We start from the raw sequence: 26026 nt of genomic DNA on the forward strand, positions 1-26026 counted from the left end.
GCATTATTAAAGCTTCTGTGAACAATAAGTGAAGAAGAGGGGGAGGGGGACCCCTGGGCGGGGCAGTAGGGGGTTGTTTTGAGAACTCCAGGGTGTGACCGTTTCTGACTAAGTCGATGACCCAACGATCCGAGGTGATCTCCTCCCAATTGTGTGCAAAAGCTGTTATCTTTGCTCCTAATGGGAGGGAAGGAGGGATGACTGGCGTCCAGCGTAACTCATTGCTTCTTGTTGGCGTCGCGACCCTGATTGTTCGATCGCCTTCTTCCTCCCTGACGAGAGAAACTATTCGAGGAAGATTGCCTGTAAGATGATCGTCCATAAGGCTGTCTATATTGAGACTGATATTGTCTATTTTGCTGACTTTGATAATTTCCTCTTGAAACAAAGCCTCGACCTCTTGCACCACGGAAAGATCCCCGTTTGTATTGGAGAGCAGCTAGTGACTTAGCTGTATCCGTATCAGTCTTGATTGCTAGGAGGGCCTCGTCTATATGTTTCCCAAACAAGGATTCTCCATCATAGGCCATATCAATGATCTTGGCTTGAACCTCTGGCCTAAAAGATGTTGCTTTAAGCCATCCTTGACGCCTAAGAACTGCAGCCCCTGCAAGCTGCCTAAAGTTGGTATTTGCAATATCAAGAGCACAGTCTATGATCTCTGATGCGGCTCGTTCTCCCTCTTGAAGTATTTTCCTTGCCTCTTGTTGACGATCCTCAGGAATGAGGTCTATGAATTCAGAGAATTCTGACCACATCTGGCGGTCATAGCGACCAAGAATGGCCAAGGAGTTTGCAGCTTTGATAGAAGTTGCCGCCATCGTAGAGAACTTCTTGCCGATCAGATCCAATCTTCGCCCTTCTCTATCCGGCGGCGTCGATATCGGCATAGCCGGATTTTTGGACTTTTGTTGAGCAGCCTGTGATATAACGGAATCTGGTCGGGGATGACCGATGAGACAGGAGGGCGTCTCTGGAGGGGCACGATATTTCTTATCAATACGAGGGAGGACCGCAGGTACAGAAGCAGGTGTTTTCATAATTTTTAACCCCTCATTCCAAATAAAATCGATGATGGGAATTGCTCTGGTAATTTTCCTTTGCTCCTCTTTAAAGTCATGGAGGAAACAATCCGTATGCTCCACAGTGACTGGTAATTGAAACCTGACTGCTGCACGCTGCATTAAATTGTGAAAGCCACCTATATCCTCTGGAGGAGAATCCGATGGTTGTGGAATAGGTGGAGAAGGCATGGGAATAATGTAATCATCCCAAGGATCCAGATTGGTGTCTTTATCCGGTACTTCACCCTCCTCGTTATCTTCCTCATCAGTGGAAATGGTATCATGGTGCGATTGTGTACCCGAACCAGCAGGGTGAATCGGCGAATTTGGCATGTCCGTGTGCGACTCTTCCGTCGGTTCTATATTAGGAAGAGGTTGTTGTGGAGGAAAGCGTTGGCGGTAATCCGCCAGCATGGCCTGAAGGTCCTGAATCAGTGTAGGCGGGAGATGACTTGATTCTCTACGGTCCCAATCTCTTGAGGAATGCCTGTAAACTGGTGCCGTAAGGCCTTCCTGGTAAGCATGCTCATGGTCATCCTCCTCATCCATCTCCTGACACTTAATATGCAACTCCGAGGGGTGCTTAGCTATCCCGAAAGGACCCTCATCATCCTCCTCTTCATAATCATCCCCTTCCGTATATGAGTCCAGGATATGCGAAGGCAGCAAAGGAGAAATATTGCTGTAATCCTGTTTATGAAAAGTTTTTAGCTGAATATGCGTGTACGCAATAGGCGTAACATGGGTAGTTGGAATCGCTTTAAGGAAACCTCTCGTCGACGGGCTTCCCCTCATAGACCGACTTGCTGTCTTTTGAGGCGTCGACGGGATTGTAATCGTCGTCGACGAGAGCGTCATCGTCGACGAGGTCTTCGCCGTCGACGGGATCGTCATCGTCGACGAGGTCTTCGCCGCCGACGGAATTGTCGTCGTCGTCGACGGGTTCTTCGCCGTCGACGGGATCGTCATCGTCGACGTGGTCTTCGCCGTCGACGAGGTCTTCGCCGTCGACGAGGTCTTCGCCGTCGTCGACGGGGTCTTCGTCGTCGTCGACGGGGTCTTCGTCGTCGTCGACGGGGTCTTCGTCGTCGTCGACGGGGTCTTCGTCGTCGTCGACGGGGTCTTCGTCGTCGTCGACGGGGTCTTCGTCGACGGGGTCTTCGTCGACGGGGTCTTCGTCGACGGGGTCTTCGTCGACGGGGTCTTCGTCGTCGTCGACGGGGTCTTCGTCGTCGTCGACGGGGTCTTCGTCGTCGTCGACGGGGTCTTCGTCGTCGTCGACGGGGTCTTCGTCGTCGTCGACGGGGTCGTCGTCGACGGGGTCTTCGTCGTCGTCGACGGGGTCTTCGTCGTCGATGTTGTCATCGACGATGCTGACAGAACTTCCTTTAAGGTCGACGTCGACGCAATTGTCGAAGGAGTTTTAGACGCCCTAGGAGACATGATAGGTGACGATATCGAAGTAGTGGAGACTGTAGCCGTCGACAGAGGAGCCGCAGAAGTCACAGAGATGGTATAAGATGATCCCACTGACAAAGTCTTAACCTGAGATTTACTCACGGTTTTTGTAGTAGAAGACTTCTTGGATCTGTCAGAGTCTTGTGACTTCTGTGAATGGTCAGAAGTTACATGAGAGGCCTTATGATGTTTTCTCCCTTCACTGGAAGAACTATCAATTGATCTAGCTCTCTTGCTAGATGTCGAGGCCCTGTCATCCTCCTCAGCCGAGGAAGATTTCAACCATAACAAAACTCTTGCCTCTCTGTCCCTTAAGGTCTTAGGAGGGAAAGTCCGGCAAATTCTACAGTCCTTAGCAACATGCTTAGGATGTAGACAATAAATACACTCCTCATGCTGGTCGTCTACATGGACCCTCTTCTTATCACAGGTCCTGCAGGGTCTAAACAAAGCTTTTTTGTCAGACATGACTGAAGAAAAGGAGAGCTGGCTCTGCTGAGAGGGTTCTAGAAGGGTGCTGATGTCTGATTGGTTGCTACCAATTCTTGGGTTATTTTACATAACAAGGTAGTTAGGCTTCTAAGATATAGGCCTTAGGGCCTTTTTTCTTTGGGCCTACTACTACTACTACTACTAATTATTTTTTGGCACTACTTTTTTATCTACCGAGACTCCCGCCTCGGCGACGGGGAATGATTCAGGCATGTGAATCTATGAAAGATACCCCAATACTGGATAAGTTTGTAATTTCTGCATTCATGGCCTTCTCAATGATTTTAGAAGGGAAGTGGAGTCCTGAGATGGGCCGATAGTTATTTGGCTCTGTCTTGTCAAGATTTGTTTTTTCAAGAGCGGAAAAACAGGTGGTTGTCGTTGCTGGTATTAGGGCAGAAATTGTTGGTTAGTCGAGGAATATGTGGGATAGTGGAACTGTTGGTATCCCCCTCTATAAGATGGTTGTCCTCTTCCGCAAATGCCACAAATGATCATCAATGACTTGGCTGTGTCTGCATCCGTTTTTAAAGCCTGGAGAGCATCAATGTGTTTTCCAAACAAGGCCTCTCCATCAAAAGCAGATCTAGTATTTTGATCTGGACCTCTGGCCTGAAGGTGGTAGCTTTAAGCCATCCTTGACGGCGCAATACTATTGCCCCAGCTAGCTGCCTGAAACCAGTGGTGGCAATATCCATGGCACAATAAAATATTTCTGATTATGTGCGCTCACCTTCTTGCAATACCTTTTAGGCTTCACTCGAGGTCATCTGGAAGCTTGTCCAGATACAGGGCAATATTGGACCCCATTTGCTGATCGTATCGTCCAAGTAGAGCCAGGGAATTTGCTGCTTTGATTATCGAGGCCCCTACCCTTCTTGTCTGGAGGTGTGGAGGGGTTTCTAGATCTGCGTTGTGCCGTCTGGGAAATGACGGAGTCTGGTTTAGGGTGCCCAGTCAGGCAAGATGGTGCGTCCTCTGGGGCCTTGTATTTTGTATCGAGACGTGGCAATACTGCAGCAACTGAGGCTGGATTTCTCATAACCTTTAAGCCCTCATCCCACATGCAATCAATAATGGGATGGCTTGAACACACTTTCGGAAAGGTTGTTTTGCAGGCATTGGTAACTTAAAACGCGTTGCTGCTCCTTGGAGGTTATGAAAACTTCCTATGTCCTCTGAAGAAGCCACAGGGGTTGACGATGGCTATGTTGGCAATATGTAATCATCCCACTCATCATGTTGAGCACGGAGTTCTGCTTCTTCTCTTTCCTCCTCAGATAAGGTGGGATCATGTAGTTGAGCTGCCTGCAGAGAACAGACCTCTGATGGAGGTGGAAGTAATGTTTGCGGAGCTGGTGGCTGTAGAGGCACCAAACCTACCAGAGTTCGAATGTGATGAGCAGATGGGGACATTGGAGGAAATAGTCTTCAACAACATGAATTGCAAGTCTGACACCAGTGATGATAGAAGGCATACCATGTCTTTGTCTTCTTGATATTGTTGTGGCTTTGAGAAGTGCTCCTGGAGGGCATAAAAGTCTTGTTCGTAGTATTCATCCTCATCAGAGTTGTCTTCTTGGCATTTTACATGAAGCTCTGAGGGGTTGTGTGCTGCACCAAAGAGGCCATCATCCTCCGAGTCTTCATCATCTAAGGCATGGGAGTGCAGCAGAGAAGGCATCTTACTTGGCGATGTGTGAGCCGGCGTGAGTATTTTGAGGCTTTTTCTCTGTTTAAATACAATTTTTTCCTTCGTTGTTGACAATGGTAGTGTCAGCAAGAGTGATGGCTTTGACTTCATTGTCAAAAGGAGAGCCGCAGTCGACGGGAGAGCAGCCAGACAGGAGTGTCGTCGTCAGGAGTGCCAAAGAATCTGTATCATCAATGATATAGGGGTACGGCGGATCGACAATGGAGTCGTAGACTAGGAAATAAGCCGCCGTCATCACTGATTGTATAGGAGGTAGATGCCGTCAACACTGCTGTTTCTCGTTGACGGTGATGTTGTCGAAAAGCCATCCGTCGATGGAGCTGAAGAAGGCTTTTTGAACGTGTTTCACCTGAGGTGAAGGTTTGAGGGCTCAGAAATAGATTCTTGATGTCTCTGAGGAGGAACTTGACTCTTTTCCCCTTTTTCTTATGAGCAGGATAAAGACAATATATACAATCCTGATAAGGGTCATCAACGTGCAGCCTCTTCTTCCTTCAAGTACCACAGGGTCTGCAGAGTACCTTCTTTGGTGTGTCTGACTTACTGAAGTCATTTTGAGACACCCAAATAACAGATGCACAGAATGTTAGAGTATATCTGTAAGCTTTTCAAGAGAAGTGTCTGTGAAAATCTTTTGAAAAGTTCTGACAGGTAGAGCTGAGCAGAACTCATTGGAGACTCCCTAGCACGACGTGCGGTACAAAATTTGAAGGACTGGAGCTTCTCTCATGAAGGTTTTACAGGGTGGTGTGACTTGACTATTTGACTCTTAAGTTTAGTCCTTTTTTTAAGTAATGACTAGGATATGTTACTAAATAGGCCTCTATGGTCTATGTTTATTATTGCATTGCTTTTCTACGTTACCGGGGACTCGTATCTCGATGACAGGGAATGATTGAAGCATGTGAATCTATGAAAGTTCCAATAATGGAGTAAGTAGTTTTTCGCCCAAATCAAAGCAGGAGGCGTCTTTCACTACAGTGGCTTATGTTGGTGGTGGGTAAAAGGGCTTACCTTGCAACAGATTCTCTGCTACTAACCAACAGAAAATCCGCATTGCAGTGTCCAGGGTAATTCTGATGTTTGACAGGTTTTCCACCTGCCTAACCACTGCAGCTGAAGGCACCACTAGAGAACCTTCATCTGCCAGCATGCGTCATTGACCATAGTATGAACGAAGCTACTAGACCTAACAAGCAAGACACAATCAGGAACGTAAATGAGCTCCTGCCTAAAACTTTGGAATTCGATGCTGAATGTCCCAGATACTCTGGAGAGGAAAATATTTCTCTAAGGAGATTATATCAGTACTATACCTCTATGAACAAGACACGCTGAGAGCACTAGGTGTAATATAGGCAGTTTGATGCAAACACTCAAATCAAACAGCAGAGATGCTATGGATTTCAGATGGTCTGAAACCTGCAGTGGAGAGCCCGAACTTGAGTGGCAAATAGTCTAGGTACAGGCACACATGTGCTGCAACCACTGCCATCATCTTGAAGACCTTAGGTACCAATGTTACTGCAAACGGGAGGACAGCAAAAGGATAATTTGTGGGGCCTACCTCAAACTGTAGATCCCTCCTTTCCGACTGCAGGATCAGTATGTGGAAGTAACATGTTCTGCAAGTCAAGTGACACCATCCAGTTTTCTGCTTCCAGTGGCAAAAGCACCTGATCTAAGGAAAGCATCAAACTTTTTCTTTCGCAAGGAAAAGTTCCAGACCCTAAAGTCCAGGATCGGATGCTGACCGCGATCATCTTTGGGAACCCGGAAGTCCAGAGTATAGCACCCTTGTGCACTTTCCTGCTCTTGGGCAAATTCTACTGATCCTTCCTGATAACACTTCTTGTGGGAGAATCAAGTGTGGGGTTCGCTGAATGAAAGGCGTGAGGTGGAGGGATCCTGGAAATGGTGGAGAGGTGAGTCTGTTGGAAGGGTATATTCCCCTTCTATAATCAGTAGGACCCACTGGTCTATTTGTGATGGCCTTCTAGGCCAGTAGAAAGGACAACACCTTTCCTTCACCCAGCTACATGTGTACCCTGAAGGGGGAACTAAAACATGGCTTTCTAGCTAGTGCAGAGGGAGAAGGGGATTGCTGAACCTGTCTGCTTTTGCGCTTCTCTTGGCCTCTGTATTGCCTTTGAAATTGATTAGGCTGTTTGATCAACTGGGATAACTGGTGTTGATGAAAAGGCAGCCTTTTACAATAGCACCTAACCTCACTATATTGCTTGTGAAAGTCTATGGTTGGAAACACTAAGCCAATGGATGGGCCATGTTTTAAATATCTCAAGAGCTAAGCCTGCTTTATCACCAAACACGTGAAAGCAATTGAACGGCATGCACATCAGGCTAGCATGCACATCACCTGGGAAGCCCTTGGATAGTTCTCCTGAGGGCGACCAAAGAGCCCATTTTCCTAGCAATCAAATCCAGTGTCAAGGCTTGCCCTGATCATCAGTCTGAAGACACTTTGATACTTTGACCTGTTTGCTACCAAGGTACCATGTTTCATATTTATAACACTTTCACAAATTTTCACTTACTATGCCCTTTTGTACACAAAAATCTTGAGTATCTCTATTTCCAGACGTTACGCATGACACTGGGGTATGCCCGTCGTCATGAATAAAAAGCATTTGAGCTGTAATTCTAATAGTGTATCCCACCCCGCTTCTATTTAACACAGGGCAAACCAGGTCCTTTTCCTGATGAGAGCCTATAAATATGTAGGGTAAACACGAATTAACACCACTGTTGGGGGGTGCAGGCAACACGTAACAAGCTCTATAGGGCAGAACTTTACATAGGAAGAGTTAATTTCTAACCCTCGGGATCCTTCTCTACTACACTTCCTCCTCCATGAAGAATTTCTTCTGTACATGTTAACGTTATTAGTCACTGTGAATATTCAAACTGCACACCGGAGGACTCCACGCTTTTTATATCAATTTTCATGACTTGTAGAAAACATATGCTGTTTCAGTTTCATGATGTGTTGAAAATAGATGTCCCGTTTGAGAACCTTTGTTTAACATACTTATATTAAAAATATATAAATAGATGTCAAAGTTGTTGTACGCATATTACTGAACATTTAGAGTCACGCAAATATTCCTAGGACAATGTGCACAAGAGTAAACCTAAGGAGGTCCTTTATCATTCAGGCACTTTTAACAGGATCCTGCCTCTCCAACTTATAACAAGAGCGGTGGTGGCATCAGTGTTACCAGCAAAGGATCATCAAGTGGAGGGATGTCAACCAGTGCCGGCTCTATGAAGGACTTCGCTGGAGGTGAAAGAACTGAGCAGACCTACCACTGGAATGACATCTAGGCATGGAGTCGTCCTGTCTTTTACTCTTCTTAGGCGTCCGTTTTTTCTCATTGGAAGTCTGTGAAGACTGGGACATATGCAGCTTTGATCCTGACCTCAAAGTGGTGTGGAAAAGAGCTCAGAGCGCACATGACTATGAAAAGCTTCACTTCCCACCCCTTTATTGCATTAGACTGCATTGTTCACAGGGTGTAGAGTTGTGCATCAGGCATCAGCCAAGGCAGACCTTGTCAGTGTCAGAAACAGACATCTATCCATGGCAAGGCTGTCAGGTTTTAAGGCCTGCTTCTTTATGGGGAGATAAATAGCTTCCGTTACAAAAAGTTAATTCAAAAGAAAACTTTTTGTGTGAATATATCACAGACAGCATATCCTGATATACACTGAAGGCCAAAGAAAAAAGGGAACAAGGTGCTGTGGTAGCTCCATAACGCCAGTGACACAATGTCCATGCTACAACCAATGCCGAAATGGAACTAGTGTCACCTACCTATTGCAAAAGGTCTGGATCCAGTCTGGCAACACGAGTATTCATAAGGAGAGGACTCCGGAGGTAAAAGTACTATCAGATACACACCACGTTTATTCCTGTTCAGTTAAGAATCTGGGAATTGTGAAATGGGAGGGATGCTGTTCCTAGGAGACGTTGGTATCTGAAACTCCTGCCCTCCAGTCTTTTAATCATTATTACGACTGGCAGACTCTCTGCCACAGTGACTTGATAAATTATGAATGAGCACCAAGGGTTATATGGGAATGCTGCTTCAATGACTGCACCGTTTTCTGGGTTGAATAGAGGTCAACAGAGAAAGTCTGTAGTTAATCCTGAGAATATATGCCACATTCCAAAGACTAATCCTAGGCGGCGATCCGCAAAACTCTACCGCGCGGCGTTCGTTACCTCGTGATGATTTTGAGTGCGAGGTGTTAGTTCCGCGCAGTAAAATCAGGGCGAACTGCACCATGTGCCATATCTGTCAATGCTTTAGTTTGTGCCCAGAAACTTTCAAACACAAATGAGGATAACATTCCTGGCAAACAAACTAAAGAATGAAAAGCACCGTCTTTTAACTTCACTAATGTCGTTTTGTTTACCTATTTAGGTGTTTGAGGATTGTGAACTAGATTTGTTGAAAGTTACTGGACAAGGAAAATCTACATCCTTGCAATAATCCAGTAGCGGTGCAATTGGCACAGGCATCTATGTGTAGGATGGGGGAAATAACCCAAAGGAGTGCAGGCAGTGACCTAACATGTTGTTAGTTTTTAAAGTATATTTGTGCTGCAAATCCACATTGCATTGCTGAACAGCTTGGGCAGAAAAGTTTGTTTGATGAGAAACGTGGACACATTGGCATAAAGAAGACTACACACAGATGGCGCCACCATTTCACTTTCACAGTGTCGTCAGAAATAATGCTCCACAAGTCAACAAATGTTAATTTCTGGAGCCTCATCTCAAGATATTTTGGTAATTTTACTATTAGGTTCTTCTATTTCGTTAGACATTGGCTTCTTTTACAAACCTTTTTTCTGTCAATCTAGTCAGCTTTACAAAACAATTATCTGGGAGGTTCCATTTAGATTTTGTTTAGGTGGATTAAGGCCAACCCTTGAAGATCCAAAATTGTAACCAGCGGAGAAACATTTTCTACATTTTTAAAAGCATAGTCTGGCTACCTGGGCCACCTATCGTAAAAAAGAAAGTCTACGTTTAGGATTCCACCACAGTAAGAAGGCAAAGCATAATGATCAGTTTTAAAAGCATAGGGTTTGAGCGGTAGCTTACATTTCTACTACAAGGTAATCAGAGTTCTCCAAGTTGGGATTAGGGGAGAGTCAGGGACAAGTATTTCTACAGTATTGCAGTCTTATGTCTCGTTACATAAACACACTGGGCATCCAAACACCCTATCCTCACTTCAAAAAATACTCTGAAGCTTATGTAAAGCTACAAAAACATTTTACATTGTGTACTCTTCTACAAACGACACTGCATATTTCTTAATGTTTACTCTATCTCAACCCATGCACATCTTTCTCAAAGGTAAATTGTATATGGGTGTGTGTATGAATAAACAAGAGCAGCTGCATGTTACCTACTGTCTCAGACAATATGTACTTTTTTCCCTCCACGTAGACTATTCAATCTGCATGCTTGAGTGACATGAATTATTTCTTGATCTGTGCAGTGAAGGGGAAAGACTGTGTAAAACCCCTTTGAATATGAACACATAATACAGGTTTACCCTTTTTTTCCCGGGCTCAGAGGCACGTGATTCATAATCATCAGGGAGCTGGAGGAAGTCTTCCATCATGCTGGACATGGCCTCGCGGCTCCGTTTCTTATTACCCAGTCTCAGGCCGTCCAGCTTGTCTGGAAAGACACAAAGGGAACAGAAAGGTTAAAAAAGAAAAATCGATATCTTTATCAAAAGCGCAGATCAAAATGAGCCTTAAAGTGACCACACTTCGGATGGCCTTCTCCTAGCGTGCAGGGTTGCGACGCGAACATGTCCGGTCTTCGGGCGGCAGGTTGATGAGGGAGCTGTGCAGGGTTCCTGCTCCTTCCAGGTTGACTTCATTACTGCAAATCATCTGGACTCAGGGCTGGGTGCCCAGATTCCCAACTCATGAATCCAAAGGTGCCCACCCTCAGCGTGGACACCCCATTTATGAAAACGCATCCAGGTTGTTAGAGGAGGCAGCAGGCCTAAAACCCCAGACAGCTTGGCTCCGCAGGCATCTGTCTACTTTCTTACAAATGGTTGCAAAAAGCTTTATTGCACTTTTTGACCCAACTTCTTAAATCCGCTGCCAAAATCAAATGGGGGCGAGTAAAGTGCCAGATCAATAGCACTGCAGATCGATTCGAATAGTTCGATACATCAGTATTCGTTCAAGGTTTATTTTTATGACGCATACTAAGAAAATACAGCCCCAGCGACCCCCCCCCCCCCCCCCTCCCCCGGACGAGGGACGCCCTCCACTTCACATAATTGTCATCGCCTGACACACAATAGGCAGATTTTCAAGGGAACGAGAAACTGGGGACATTCATCCCCCAGAGCGCCCGCCCCATCCTGCTCGAGTATGGGTGCCCGGGTGAAAGATGTCCGCTTCCATTATCTTCAGTTCAAGTGCCTACTGCATATTCTGCATAATTAAGAATTTGTTGCACTTGCCACAATCTCAACCATAAAAATATAAGTATCTCATGCATTTCAAAGGTTGGTTAAAATAATTTTTTTTTTAAATAAAGCTGCAGGTGGGTGCAACACGGCACCAAGCACCTTGCAAACGTTACATGGTTACCAAGTGAAAAATCTGTCGCAAGGGCGTTGACTAAACGCAAATGAACAGATAGGGAGGGGGGTCTGCTGCAGATAAACATCTCAAAGTAATTCAATATGGAAAGCAAGATTCCTTCTTTGCCATGAAATTATTTTCTTTCAGTATTCACGCAAATTCACGTTTCCTCACACACCGTTCTCAGAGTAAATGTTCCTCCAAGAAAGCACATACTTTGGGAAAGCATCGCAAACGACTTCCATCGGTTTCAAAGCTATAATTTCCTGCATCTGTAAGTCATTCCTAAGGAAATACATGAATAAATTCTAGATGTACCATAACGTTCTATATGATTATTCCTTAATGTAAACTGGTGCTTCCCGAGATACCACTTTGGGCACAAACCTAAAACTGAAGACAAGCTTTGAAACGTTCTGCTGTGCAGAAAAGTGTCACTTTTCGTTGTAAGAAACACACACGGAGCAGGTTTGTCTTTTGCTGATTGCAACACAGTGTACGTTTTACATAAACTATATTACTCAAAAAGGCAGAGTTTAAATAAACACTACATGCTTCCAGGCAATGCAAAATCATTAACTGATAATGAAAAACATTTTGAATAGGAAATGATTCATGTATATAACTGTCGAATATATATATATATATATATATATGTATATATATATATATATATATATATATATATATATATATATATATATATATATATATATATATATATATATATATATATATATATATATATATATATATATATATATATATATATTCATACCTCTGGCATATCGTTTTCATCAACAAAGATTACAATCTCAAAACAGCTTCATAATGCCACAGAACGGGCTACATAATTTGCATTTTCTTAATCGAATATTAAGAACAACATTCCATGTAGTTTAGTCATCCAATGAACCTGGTAATGTCTTGGTAACAGTCGTTCTGATATTTAACAACCGAATTCCTTCTGTCCTGAATGCTGTTTGTTTGAGTATATTGGCATGAACTGTATTTTCGTTTCTTAAAACATTATACCAAGTATAGGAAGGGACATTTACATTGTTGGCAAGTGGACTGGGGGAGACGCGGCGCAGGTTCGAGTAAAACTCTGTGTAAGCGTACATGGACTACAACCGGCATTGTAAACTAGATCTTCAAGTAGGTATAGTGTGGGCTTGCACTACTTTACAGCAATAGCGACACGGAAATTCCGGTCTGTAGATCACACACACGCTCTTCTTACACAACGATAAGCTTGCACAGAATTGAAGTTATTTTCAACCCTCTTTGCCACATTATAAGTAGCGGCTGACATAAGACCTTTGGCTTCACATGAGAGGCAGCATTTATAAACTGAATTAACTTGACACAGTAGCAGTTGCTCTGTAAGATGACTCAACACTGTTTTATACTTGCATCCAGTGGGACCAGAAAAGGGGTGCTTTGTCATTAGTCTGGATGACTTGGTACTTGGAAACCCGCGCATCACAAAAATCACGATAGGTTAGGAGCTTCGTAGAAGTGTACAGCGCTGCCATGGGGGACAACGGGGTCGCGCAAGGGTGGCAGAGGGGAATGAGGGATCCTTCTATGAATTTCGCAGCATAAAGATGGAACAATGCTAAATGCCAGTTACTTTTCCAGTTCTGTATGGAGGGACGTAAGTAACATTACAAAAACAAAGTGTTGGCTGAGCTACTAATGCCCGTAACAGCAGGTGAAAAGGAGCAGAGGAGCCTTTGTGCTGTACTAAGGAAGAAGGGGCGGGGGTGTTAGGAAAGCAGAACTAAATAAGTTACTAACTTGTTAACCGTTTTCATCAAGACCGTAATATGCATTGATTCGCATCACAAATCTAGTGTATCTGAAAACCCCTGTTTGGAGCACAATAGAACCCAGTGTGGTGTGGACAAGTCTTCATCAGAGATACCTGGGCCTTGGCGCATCAGTGCTGAGGAAAGGAATGAGCACGTTACTTTCCTCTGGTAACGCTTTTTCTGGTGAGTACTCTTAAGGGCAGATTCCTCACCTTGTGAATACCCGCAGGCCCTGACTGGATCTCGAGATTTTTCTCAGCATTGCTCACATGCATCAATAGGTGGCATCATGCAGCCCCACTTCAAATTCATTCCACCCCAGAAGTAATGCCACCGCCACATGCTGAGATCACTGAGCATACCAATTGATCAGATGAGTGTGTGCATATCTCTAAATTGGGATTTTTTAATGGATGGTAAAGAGTCCATTTCACGGAATGGGGGAGATGGGAGGGCAGTGGGGAATCTGCAGTTAGAGAATCCACCAGAAAGAGCGTCAGCAAAGATAAGTAACTTGTTCTTTTAACCATAGATTCCCCACCTTGTAAATTGATACCAAAGCATTACCTCCCAAAGTGCTGTATCTGTAGAGTAGACTCATACCAAAACATCTTGCAGAACCGAGCAGGTGAAGTGTCTTTCCCACCGGACCTGGCTGTAAGGGAGTAGTGCTTCATGAATATATGCAGCAACGCCCATGTTGCAGCCTGGCAGACATCAAGCACAGACACCTTTCCTGCCAATAGAGTTGTACTGGCATGGGCTCTCAGACCTTCCAGGTGCTGCTTTTAAACTAGTGCTTAGCAGATCTTAATGCACAGGACTGTCAAACTCAAGATGGTCCTCTTCTGCACAGCTTTCTTTTTTTTCTTTCCACAAAAACCCAAAAATAGTTGATTGTCCACTCAACGGTCCTTGGTATGATCAATAAAAAATACTTGTAGCCCTTTTGCGGTCCAACCGATAAAGCTTCTTTCTTTTTAGAGGGGTGGGGGTGGGTATAGAATGCTAACAGAGTTATGAATTGTCTACCCGGGACCGGAGTCATGACTTTTGGTAAGAAGGCCACCCAAGTCTTCAGCATCTATCTGGAAAAACGTGGTCGAAAACTGATATTTTCTGCAGTGCACTGACGCGATGAGCAGAGATCGCAATGAGGAAGACTCCGGATCAGGAAATGCAATGAGCAGCTATGCATAAACTCAAAGGGAGTACATATGGGGAATGTCATGCCTAAGTCAAAATCCCACTGTGGCATCACAAATGGCTTGGGAGGGAACATATGCGTCAAGCCTTTTGTAAATCTCATCACAAGTGGTGATCTGAACAAGGACTGTCGGTTCGGCAAACACAGAAAGGTCAAAACGGGCCAAAAAATAAACTTTTACAGTGCCCAATGCAAAACCTTGCTGAGCAAAAGACCAAAAAAAAAAAGACATCCGATAGCTGTAAGGGGTTTGCGTCCCAGGGACTGCACTGGTTTACAAATGTGTCCCAGTGCCTGGCATAAATGGATTTTGTGGAGGTGAGACTAGTAGTGAGGAGGCAAATCAAATGCAGCCAATTGCGGTAAATCAATCTCAGTGGATGGAGGTGCAAATTGCACATAGATTTGGGTGTAGGAAGCTGTCCTGCTGTTGAAACAGGTGGTTCCTTCAAAGTGATAGCGTGAAGAGTAGAGAGGTGTTCATGCTCAGGAGTTCCGTGTGTCATGTTCTCCTGGCCCAATCCAAGTCCACATCACAGTGAGTGGGGCCCTTTCATACATCTTCCTCAGAACTCAGGGAAGTGGCAAGACTGCATACATGAATCTCTTCTCCAATTCCAACAAGTCTTTTTGTGGAAACTCCAATATACAAAACTGTTGACACTGAGTGTTTGACTGAGACACAAAAAGATCTAGTCAGGGTTTCCCCACCAGCAGTAGATGCCCTGCTTCGCCTTAGGAGGCAAGTACCACTCGTGATCTTTCAGACAATTGGGCAGTTTGTCTGCTTGATTGTTTGAGAACCCGCCAGGTGGCTAGCAACCAGAAAAGTGCCCTGGAGTCCAGCCACCTCCAGCAATGAAACCTCCTTGAACAGAGCCCAAGTCCTCTGTTGCAGTCCCACATGGTGTGGTGTTGTCCATGTGGACCTGCCCAAACTTTCCCTTGATAGATGGCAGGAAGGCCTTCAGGGCCAGATGACGAGCCATCAGCTACTAGATTGGATGTGGAGCCAGCCCTCTACTGAAGATTACACTCTATTGATCTCAACCTACTCTAGGTGACCCACCCACAGCCCCGTAACCGAGCAGTAAGGAGTTTATCACCACTGTTAGCTCCAGGTGGGGAAATGAGTCAGCTGCTGCAAGACTAACTGCGCGAAAGTTGGTCTTGATGATGGGACTTCAAGCTCCATTGTAGGGCTCACATGCACCACCTGATGTTTTTGTCAAGGTGGGTGCGGAATATCATGAATTGCCAACCCGGGAGGAAGTGCGAGATTCTGCCTCCCACTGGCAGGGTATGTGTCGGAGAGCAAAATAAAGCGGTTTGCTGGCTGTTGTTGCAATAGAAGCTGGAAGATTGGTGCCCCTGCTAGCCCAAATGATGCCTGCTGGATCCATGTCCCCGAAAGCAATAGGATGTCTATTTCCTCACTGGTTGGCAACATTATGTCTGCCTATATGCCAGGCCTCTGGAGTAGCCCCTAAATTCTGAAACTAGTGGGAAAAATTTTTGGCAGGGTTCAAAAGTCCCAGGAACGCGTTGTAGCCTTACTGAATAAATGAATGAATTCAGCACTTATACAGCACAATGGTCCCTCCTAGGGGAGCATCCTGGCGCTAGGTGGTAGAGAAAAATCAGAAGTCATAACAGCTAGTGAAAAGAAGCCAGAACTAATTTCAACAGGACACGGCCTACAGCGGAGTCATTGAATTAATGAATGACACAAAGAGTCCGAGGCCGTAAAATGCCAAGTCTTAAGTAGTTTCCTGAAAAGGGATTCAGAATCAACGTGTCTCAACTGAATGGGAAGATGATTCAAGGCCTTAGTCTCTAGGAAACCAAAAGATCTGCTTCCTTTAGTCTTAAATCTAAAAGTAGGAGGTTTAAGAAGATTAGCAGATGACGTTCTCAGAATCCGAGAGGAAGTGTAATGAGTGAATTTGGCAGTTAGGTAATTTTGTCCTACTGCTCTGCAGGCTCTAAAGTTAAGCAGAAGGGTTTTAAATAAGACTCTTGTGTATTGGCAGCCAATGAAAGGTTTTAAGGGCTGCTGAGGCTGACCAACGACGTGGCAGTTTTAGCACTAGCCTAGCAGCTGCGGGTTGTACTACCAGTAGTTTGTGAAGAAATTGTTTGGTGGTACCTTCACAAAGACTATTACAATTGTCCAATCTGGACATAATCAATGCAAATGCCACTGTTTTTCTTGATGAAAGAGGAAGATAGTCAAATATTTTTTTTAATGATTTTATTAAATTTAAACACTTTCCTGTCACAGCTTGTGGGCGGAATGATAAGGAAGAATCAAATTTCACGCTCAACAGTATTCGGCAGAGAAGGCACGGAATTAGGCCATCATAATGTAGGATAAAAAGTGTTGCCCTTGCCTAAAAGCATGATCCCCTTCTTATCGGAATTGCATTTTAGTTGGTTAGTTGCATACACTGAATGAACTTTGTTACACATTGTTTAAAATTAATCTCAGAACTAATGGACGTTTTACCCAGGGCCAGGATAAGCGGTGTACCTATTACAGTCTTACAAATGTTGCAAAGTAGTCTCTGCTTTCATGCCAGAAAGGCAGGACTCATCAAAAGGCATCTCTATCAACAAAGCCTGAACATCACCAGAGAACCAGTGGACCTCAGCCACACATGCCTGCGAAGAACAACACTGGCTCTAACTGCCCTCCTAAGCCAATCTGTCGTATTCACCCCTGCAAGGATAATATACTTGGCAGCATCTTCCATCACATATCATCTGGACCATAGAGGCCCTAAAATCTTGTGTCTCACTGGGAATAGGCTTATCGACCAAACAGCAGTGTGTGATTCGTGGAAGAAAACGCATTTGACAAAGGCGCAAATCCTTTTGGATTCTTTAATTGGATAAGTGATTGGAAATGAGTTAGGATTCACCCTACTGGCCGAGCCCTGCACAATAATGATCTCTGGAATGGCGTGATTGGTGAGAAAATAGAAGCAACCAGGCACCGGTCTAGGACGTCTGGTCACCAAAGTGTTTACAGGTGGGCAAGAACATGGGTTAGACTATGTAGCTATTAGAGTATCTGTGAGTGCATCATTAAATGGAAGTAAAGGGCTTAGATGTTGCTGGTCCACGCAGCAGAATTTCTGTCAAAACATTAGTTGTAATGTCAATGGAGGGCAGTTGTAACCTTAGCACTTTGGCTGCCCTTCGAAACACCACGGAAAATGAGGTACTCTAATGTGTGTGGCTCATGTGGTGAGTAACACACTGTCCCTGGAGAGGTATCAAGCCAACTGGCATTCTGTAAATCAATGTATAAGGCATTGTCAGAGCTCCTGTTGGAGTGCCACGGGGCAAGCAGGGGCTACTGGGGCCTACTGTGGTGGTTGACGCTTTTTACTCTTGCTGTCCCGGGGCACGACCTATTATGGATCCCGATCAACTGGGCCAACTACCCCTTCTGCACTTGACTCTCAGTGGTATCTGTGGTTGAGCAGGCAAAGCGCCCTTGGGATGTATGTAGATACAGATCAGTGAATACGACTCATAACTCAAAGTGCACAGAGTATGAACAATAAATAAATGTCAAGTCAAATACTTATTTTTATTAAAAAAAAGTTGTTTTATTTCTAACTCTACACATGGAAAGGTATATGACATTCAAAAGCAATGATGCAATCCAGAGTTCAGGGCTCTAGTAGTTATCAGGTGAAGCCAGTCCCACCCTCTTTCGTGTAACATGTGTGGGATTATTCCCCATTCATCACTGGTGGTAACAACCCAGTAATGCAAACTATTAGGCTGTACACAAAGGTTTTCCCTTTGACTCTGAAGGAATTGGTGAAGTGTCTATGGTGCTTCGGCTTCTAATCGCTCCGGCAGTATGGCAGTGTTCAGTGGTGCAGGGAGTGCCATCTCCTCAGTTGCTCACAAGTTCGGATCATGTACGGTAAAGATGGGCCACTTGTGGGTGCCACGGCAGCACAGTGTGTGTGTGTGTGGTGGGGAATGGGTTGCTGGTGTGATCCTCTGGCAAACTATCAGTTTACTAGTGACCCCCTCTAGCATACAGGGTCACCGTGGCAAGGCAGTGAAGGCTGGTGCTTCCCACCCAGTGTTTCAGATAGGGCTCAGAACATGCCCTACTGGCATACAAGAGTCTCAGACCAGATACAGCACAGGGCAACGGCCTGATCGGTGCACAGCTTCCCACCTTGCTCAGGAAATCCTTGTGCAGGGCTCCCCACTAGACATCACTTCCTTCAACGCTCTCCTCTGCCTCACAGGGCACATAGGTCTTGGCAAGCAGGCAGGCGATGGTGCTCAAGGCTCCAGGGCAGGTGATCTGGTGTCCTTGGTGATGTCCCTTTCATCCAGCAGGGAGACTAGCAGACCTTTACCCTTAGTCCTGGTCACAGGGAGAAATCTTGCAGAGCTTCCCCTTTTCACCCAGTCTGGATGATTTGCAGATGACAAATCTTTAGGGGACACAACCTAGCGTTCTTAGTCCTTTTCCAACCACCAAGTGTGATTTAGGGTCTGAGTTTTTTAAGTTTCATGTTGGGGTTCTGCTTCTTTTGAAGTGAACACTTCACTCTTTCTACTTTTCTTCATGAAAGATGTCACAGCAATCAAGCCTCTGAAGCGAATTGCCCCCACAACACAGTCTGTGGGAGTGACCAGAATTCACACCTTATGTCAGCCACAGTGACATGTGCATTAAAAAGGTTAATCCCAGTTCCCCCACCATATTCTTTATGATCCCCATATCAGCCCCATCTCTCTTCTTGAAAGGTGTCGAGGCCCCTTTCTTGTGATCCATCACTGAATTAAAGAGCAGTCTTTTGAAGTGTAAAGGGAGTCTCGTCCTTTTCCCTCCAGTGGCTATCCCTCCCAGCTCACAGGAATGCAGCCATACATAAATCTGTCTGGAAGGGGGATTCCTTACTGCTATGAAACACTGTATATGGTTCGTGACAGCATAAAGCTTGAATCTCACTAACCCTACGTGTTGACATGATAGCCACTAGGAAAGCAAACTTCCAAGATAGGTGTTGATGGGCGTTTAGCCTCTTTGAGAATATTCATGCATTCTTGTGGTAGATTTAAATGTCGATATTGTACGAGCTCAGAAGCCATGCTGCCAAACTCAAAGAGGAGAGATTGGGGTGAACCATCGGACCTCCCAACTTCATGTGCTGACGCTCCGACATGAGGAGAGGGTCGGTTAACCACCATTAACAGAGCCACTCTGGAGCTACCAAAATCTTGCTGGCCTTCGAGTAAGCTAGCTTGATGATTACTGATAAAATTAGGGGAATCGGAAGTAAAGCATAGAGAAATTTGCTGGACCAGTCGATCCATAGGGCATTCCCCACTGCCCGTGGTTGGTAATACTTTGAGGCAAAGTTTAGGCATTTTTTGTTTTCTGCGACTGCGAATAAATCTATGCAAGGAAAACCTCACATGTAGAAGATGTTTTGAATGTTGTTGTCATGTAGAATCCACTCGTGATTTTCTTGAAGAATCCTGCTTAGGGGGTTTGCTTGAAGATTCTGTACACCCGGAAGATGGGTTGCAGCGATTCTCAGGTCTAGCAACCAATTCCATATTGTTTGAGCTTCCTGTGACAAGACTCTGGACCTTGCTCCTCCTTGCCTGCTTACGTAGCACATTGATGTCATATTATCTGTGTGAACAAGGGATTTCGCCTTGATGGACTGTAAGAAAGACTTCAACGCCAAATCAACAGCATGCAGTTCCAGGAGTTGATATGACAAGTGATTTCCTTAGTGAACCATGCTTCTTGAATTTGTAGCCGATCCATTTGCGCTTCCCAATTTAACAGAGGCATCTGTCACTATTGTCTGAAAAAGAACATCCTGATGAAAAGATATCCCCCTTGATAAAGATTTTTCAACTTGCACCACCATTTAAGGGACTGCCTCCCTTTGAGGGAAAGTGAAGAACAAGATACTTACTTTCGATAACAATGTATCTGTAAGAGACATATATTAGTCAGATTCCTGGATCCTGAGAAATGATTCCTCCGCAGTACCCGTGGGCGATGGTAGGTGGCATCTATCGACTCCGCGTCATTCATCGGCGTCATGGTTGCCAGGATGACGTCATGGTGCCTACTCATATGCCACCCCTGCACGCTTAAGTCAGTTCTGACACGACTTTCCATGCCAGAAGCGTAGAGCCATGAAAGACACGGACCACTGGTGCGCCACAACAGGGCCCTGCAGGGGAGTCCCTAACCCTAGAAGTCAGTTCACAGAGCGTGGAGGATGGGTGGGTGGTAAGGAATCTATAACTAATATAGGTCTCTTACAGATCCATTGTTAGTGAAGGTAAGTAACTTGTTCATCTGAAAGAGACTGTTAGTTATAAATTCCTTACCTTAGAATAGATACCGTAGCAATACCAACCCCGGAGGAGGGATGGACAGAATGGGCAAAGTAGCCATCCCTCCGGACTAGGCAGTAATGTCTGGTGAACGTGTGCATAGAAGCCCACATGGCCGCCAGGCAGATGTCAATGAGTGAGACTCCACGTGATAAAGCAGTAGTTGCTGCCGTAACTCTAGTGGAATGAACTCGCAGCCCCACTGGAGGTTCCTTTTTTGCTAAAGCGTAACTAATCTTTATACAAAGGATGACCCATCGAGAGATGGTACGCTTTTGCACAGCATGGCCTTTTTCTTGGCACCCACATAGCTAACAAAGTTGATCGTCCACTCGGAAATCCTTCGTTCGGTCAAGGTAGAAAGGCAGTGCACGTTTCAGGTCCAAACGGTAGAGTCTCTCCTCCTTGGAAGGGTGCGGAGGCGGGAAAAAGGTGGGCAGAGTGATAGTCTCCTTTCTTCTCGATGCATCCGGACAAAGTGGTGCTTTGAAGGAGACCCTCGTTCTTACCTAAAGTTGTCACTCCCTTTCATATCGGACAGACTATCACTCTGCCCGATGTGAAAGGGAGTGACGACTTTAGGTAATAAAGAGGGTCTCGTTAAAAGCACCACCTTGTCCGGATGCACCAAGAAGAAAGGAGGCTTAGAAGAAAGAGCCTGAAGCTCACTCACTCTGCGAGCAGAGGTGATGGCAACCAGAAAGGCAGTTTTTAAAGTGAGAAGCCTAAGAAAACAGTTGTGAAGAGGCTCGAAGGGAGCACACAATGAGTCAAAACAAGGTTCTAATCCCACTGAGGCATTATTAAAAGAGATGGAGGAAAGATTAATAATGCCTTTAAAAAAACTACTTACAATAGGGGACTTGAACAAAGAGGGCTGATCTGGTAGCCTAAGAAAAGGAGAAATGTCTGTCAGATAGCTTTTAAGAGTGCCCGGAGCCTAACCCTGCTGGGCCAAAGAAAGAAGGAAAAAAAGAACCTAAGAAAGAGGGGCAGAAAGGGGATCCACAGCACTTGCTGTGCACCATGCCACAAACTTGTTCCATCCACAGGCGTATACCGTCTTAGTGGAGGGACACCTGGCTGCCAAGCAAGATGACATTACAGACTTCGGCAGGAAGGTCAAAAGCTGTCAACTGTCGCCGCTCAATCTCCACGTAAGGAGGTGGTGGACAGGTTTGGGTGAAGAACCGTCCCATGCTGCTGCGACAGAAGATCCTCGCGAGGGGTCAGTCTGATCGGAGGATTGATAGCCATAGACACTTTGTGCCAAATCCGGTGCCACAAGAATGACTTGGGTCCGGTCGCATTTGATCTTCAGCATTGGGGGCAGAAGTGGTACAGGCAGAAAGGCATACAGGACTCCGCAACTCCAGTCGTGGCGAAAAGCGGCGTCAAGCGAGTGCCACCTTGGAATCTCCAACGCACAAAACTTCTAACATTGCGCATTCTCTTCGGTGGCAAAGAGGCTCTCCCCACTGCTGAAAGAGACCTTGCAGTACCGCTGAGTGAAGACGCCATTCGTGATCCACCAGGCACAGACAGCTGAGTTTGTCCGCCCTGGCATTCAGGCAACCTGCCAGGTGTTAGTACCACCAGGGTTCTGCCCTGATGTTCCAGCCATGTCCAAGTCCACTACCCCACCCCGCCCTGCCCCGTTTGTTGTAGTACCACATGGCGGTGATGTTGTCTGTGAACACTTGCACTGCATTTCCCTTGAGAGAGGGAAGGAATGCATTCAGTGCCAGGCAAATCGCCCGGACCCTTAACAGGCTGATATGAAGCCAGGACTCCACTGGAGACCAGACTCCTCTGATCTCCACCTCTCCCAAGTGGCTGCCGCATCCCAGAAGGGATGCATCGGTCACCACTGTGAACTTTGGTTGAGGAAGTGAGAGGGATCTACTGTGGACCCAATTCTGGTTTGTGAACAACCACTGTAGTTGGCGTGCATTGCCCTCTGGGATCTGGATGCAATCTGACAGGTTCCCCATATGCTGTGCCCACTGGAACTTCAGGTCCCACTGCAGAGCCCACATATGCCATCTGGCATGATCCATCAGCAGGATGCAGGAGGCCATGAGGCCCAGCAGCCTCAGGGGTCATTCTCACCGAAATCCGGGATAGAGGCTGAAACATCGGTATCCTAGCCCGAATATCTCAGACTCGCTGTTCGGGAAAATAGGCCCGAAAACGCACTGTGTTTACAATAGCCCAGATGAAAAGGAGCGACTGAGGGAGTCAGGTGTGATTTTGTCACGTTGATAGTGAACCCGAGCGAATGCAAGAGGTCCGCCGTAGTCTGGAGGTGGGAAACGACAGCCTGGAGCGAGCCCATCTTCAACAGCCAGTCGGCGAGATAGGGGAAGACTGGGACCCCAGAGCTGTGCAGATGAGCTGCGACCGCCGCCATCACTTTCGTGAACACCCAAGGGGCACTGGTAAGGCCGAAGGGGAGCACAGTGAACTGAAAATGCTAGTGGCCTACCGTGAACCCTAGGTAACATCTGTGGGCTGGCAGGACGGGGATGTAAAAATCGGCGTCCTGCAGGTCCAATGCCACCAACCAGTCTCTAGGGTCGAGGGGAGATAGGACCTGAGACAAGGTTAGCATTTTGAACTTCTCTTTCCAGAGGAAGCGGTTAAGGGCCCTGAGGTCTAGAATAAGACGCAAGCCCTTGTCCTTCATGGGCACCATAAAGTAGCGGGATTAAAAACCATGAACTACTTCTGGTGTAGGGACCCTTTCGATAGCTCCCTTGGCCAAGAGGGCTGAAACTTCCTGGTAGAGAAGGGCCAAATGGTCCTCCGACATGCGATCGAAAGACGGTGGCATGGAGGCTAGAGGTAGTCTCGAAGGGGAGGGAGTAGCCCCTTCAGACTATCTGGAAAACCCACCTGTCTGACTTGATGGATTGCCAGTGGGGGAGGTGATGGTGAATCATGCCACTCACTGGCCGCTGATGGGCCTGAAAGGTGAGACTAGGAGGGTTTGGAGGCTGCTGCAGGGGGAAAGGGTGGACTAGCCCGCCTGCTGTTTCCAGGCCAGCGTTTCTGGGTCCCACGTCTGCAGCCATGAAGAGACTGCGCAGCTTGTGCGGACTGGTGGCAGGACTGGTTCAGACGTAGTGGGGTGCCTCTTCCGTAGTCACAAAATTGGCGAAAAACAGACTGTGGTAGACGGGAGACGTAGCAAGGTCTAAGGATCTGGATGTAGCCAGAGAATCCTTAAAGCGTTCCAGGGCCGAGTCTGCCTTGTCACCAAAAAGGCAACTGCCATGTCCAGCAGAGTTGACTGAACATCCCCCGAAAGACCAGACATCCTCAACCAGGCGTAGCCCCAAAGGCCTACCAACGTTAAAATCATACTACCCAGTGAGTCGGTGGTATCCATTCCACAGCGAATCATGAATTTTGCTGCATCTCTCCCATCTACCACGGCTTGGGGGAGGACGACCTGGTCCTCCTCTGGGTGCTGAGGCAGCACCTGCGCAACCGTATCCCAGATGGTATGGGAGCAGCGGGAAAAGAGGCAGGTGGTATTCACGGACCTCACTGCCAAGCTGGAGGAAGAGAACATGCGCTTCCCAAGATGATCCAGCTTCTTGGATTCCCTAATCTGGGTGCAGAAGGGAATGGGCCCTTGGGGGAAGGGTGTTGGGTGACAAAAATGGGAACGCCCAGAGCTGGGTGGTGGGGGCGGGCAATCGTCCATTCCACAGGAGCCCCATGTGCTGGGCTTGGACCAAGTGGCCAGAAGGACGTCTGTGAGGGCTTCATTGAAGGGCAATAGGGGTTCGGAAGTAGATGCCGCAGGTTGAAGCACCTCTGCCAGAAGGTTAGTCCAGACCACCATGAAAGGGAGCTCCCAACGGTGTCACCTTATTCCTCTCTCCAGTCCGTTTTTTCTAGTTGATCTGTCAAAGAGTCCAGTGACCTCTCCCAGTCCTCATCACCACCCTCAGGGCGATAGGGAAAACCTGGGATGAACAAGGGAACAAAAGTGCCCTCTGGCATCCGAACAGACATCGGGCCCGGCCCTATCTTGGGAAGGAAGATGAGTGTGCCGCCGGCTGGGGGCATGGCCGCCGGTAGGGGCATTGTCGCCGGGATATGTGCTGGGGAAGGTCGAGTGAGGTCAACCTGCATCGATCTGGATCCACAGGTGCATTTCGGCATCGAAGGCTCAGAGCCCCAACCGGCCGGGAAACGCGCCAGCAGTCAGGCTGCCCAAATACACGGCGGAGGTCTTCGTAGAACGTACGAAGCTGGGCAGGGTACGGGGGGAGGCCCGGAGTCGTCCCTGAGTCAGGTGCCGGAAACAGAGCCTTAGAGCGCCTACGCTCCGGATCCCGCGTCACAGCAATTGACCGACAGGGTGGGGAGAAGAGGGGTGGGGGGGGGCAGGGGGGCTAGACTAAAAGTGACAGTGCCTCTTAGCCTTCTGCTTGTGCTTCGACTTATCCAAGGAGTGCGAAGACTTGGACGCGGTGTGGTGGCTCTATGACTGGTCTCGAGACTTTCCCCTCGAGCGAGACCGGGAGCGACCCGAAGCTTACTGCCGGGCCTCCAAAAGCTTTCGGGACCACTCCCGCAAAGACTTCAGATTCATAGCCTCACAGTCGGAGCACGACTTTGGGTCGTGGCCGCGCTCCAGGCACCAGAGGCACACGAGGTGCAGCGCCGTCACAGACATCAGCTTGTGACAGGAGTCACAAGCTCCAGTCTGACACCTGGGGATAATTTTAAGATGAGGAATCTGCAGCTATATGTCTCTATCCAATAATTGCTTCTAGATAATGTAGAGACTGGACTGGTGAGGATGTGGATTTCTGGTGATTGACAGGAAGACCTAACCTGTTGAGAGTAGAGACAATTATTCGATAAAGAAACTATGCTTGTTGCGTTGATTCCTTGGTAAGCCAGTTGTAAGATACGGATAGAAGAATATTTAGAGTTTCCTGAGATGTGCGGCTACCACTGCCATGCACATCGAAAACGTTCTAGGGGCTGATTTGAGGTGAAAAGGAATAACTTTGTACTGATTGTGAACATGCCCTACTACAAATCACAGGAATTCGCTATGTTTTCTGGCAAACGGAATGTGAAAGTACACATCCTTAAGATCTACGGAATAGAGCTAGTGCCCTGGATGGATTTCCGTATATATTTGAGTTAATGCCACCATTCTAAGCTTTTATCTCCATATCCA

The 26026-nt window shown here is 46.6% G+C and overlaps 1 protein-coding gene across 2 annotated transcripts in view; it reads right to left on the reverse strand.

Annotated features, from left to right (window-relative positions):
• The window catches only part of YLPM1 (YLP motif containing 1), an 820959-nt gene that overhangs the window by 57255 nt on the left and 737678 nt on the right, over positions 1-26026 (reverse strand). For both annotated transcript variants that reach the window (XM_085626748.1, XM_085626747.1), the window contains exon 18: positions 10323-10450. In XM_085626748.1, coding sequence (XP_085482874.1) covers positions 10323-10450 — 128 coding nt within the window. The remainder of the gene's footprint in view (positions 1-10322; positions 10451-26026) is intronic.

The sequence above is a fragment of the Triturus cristatus genome, chromosome 9, assembly GCF_964204655.1.
Source record: "Triturus cristatus chromosome 9, aTriCri1.1, whole genome shotgun sequence".
In the NCBI taxonomy this organism is placed as follows: domain Eukaryota; kingdom Metazoa; phylum Chordata; class Amphibia; order Caudata; family Salamandridae; genus Triturus; species Triturus cristatus.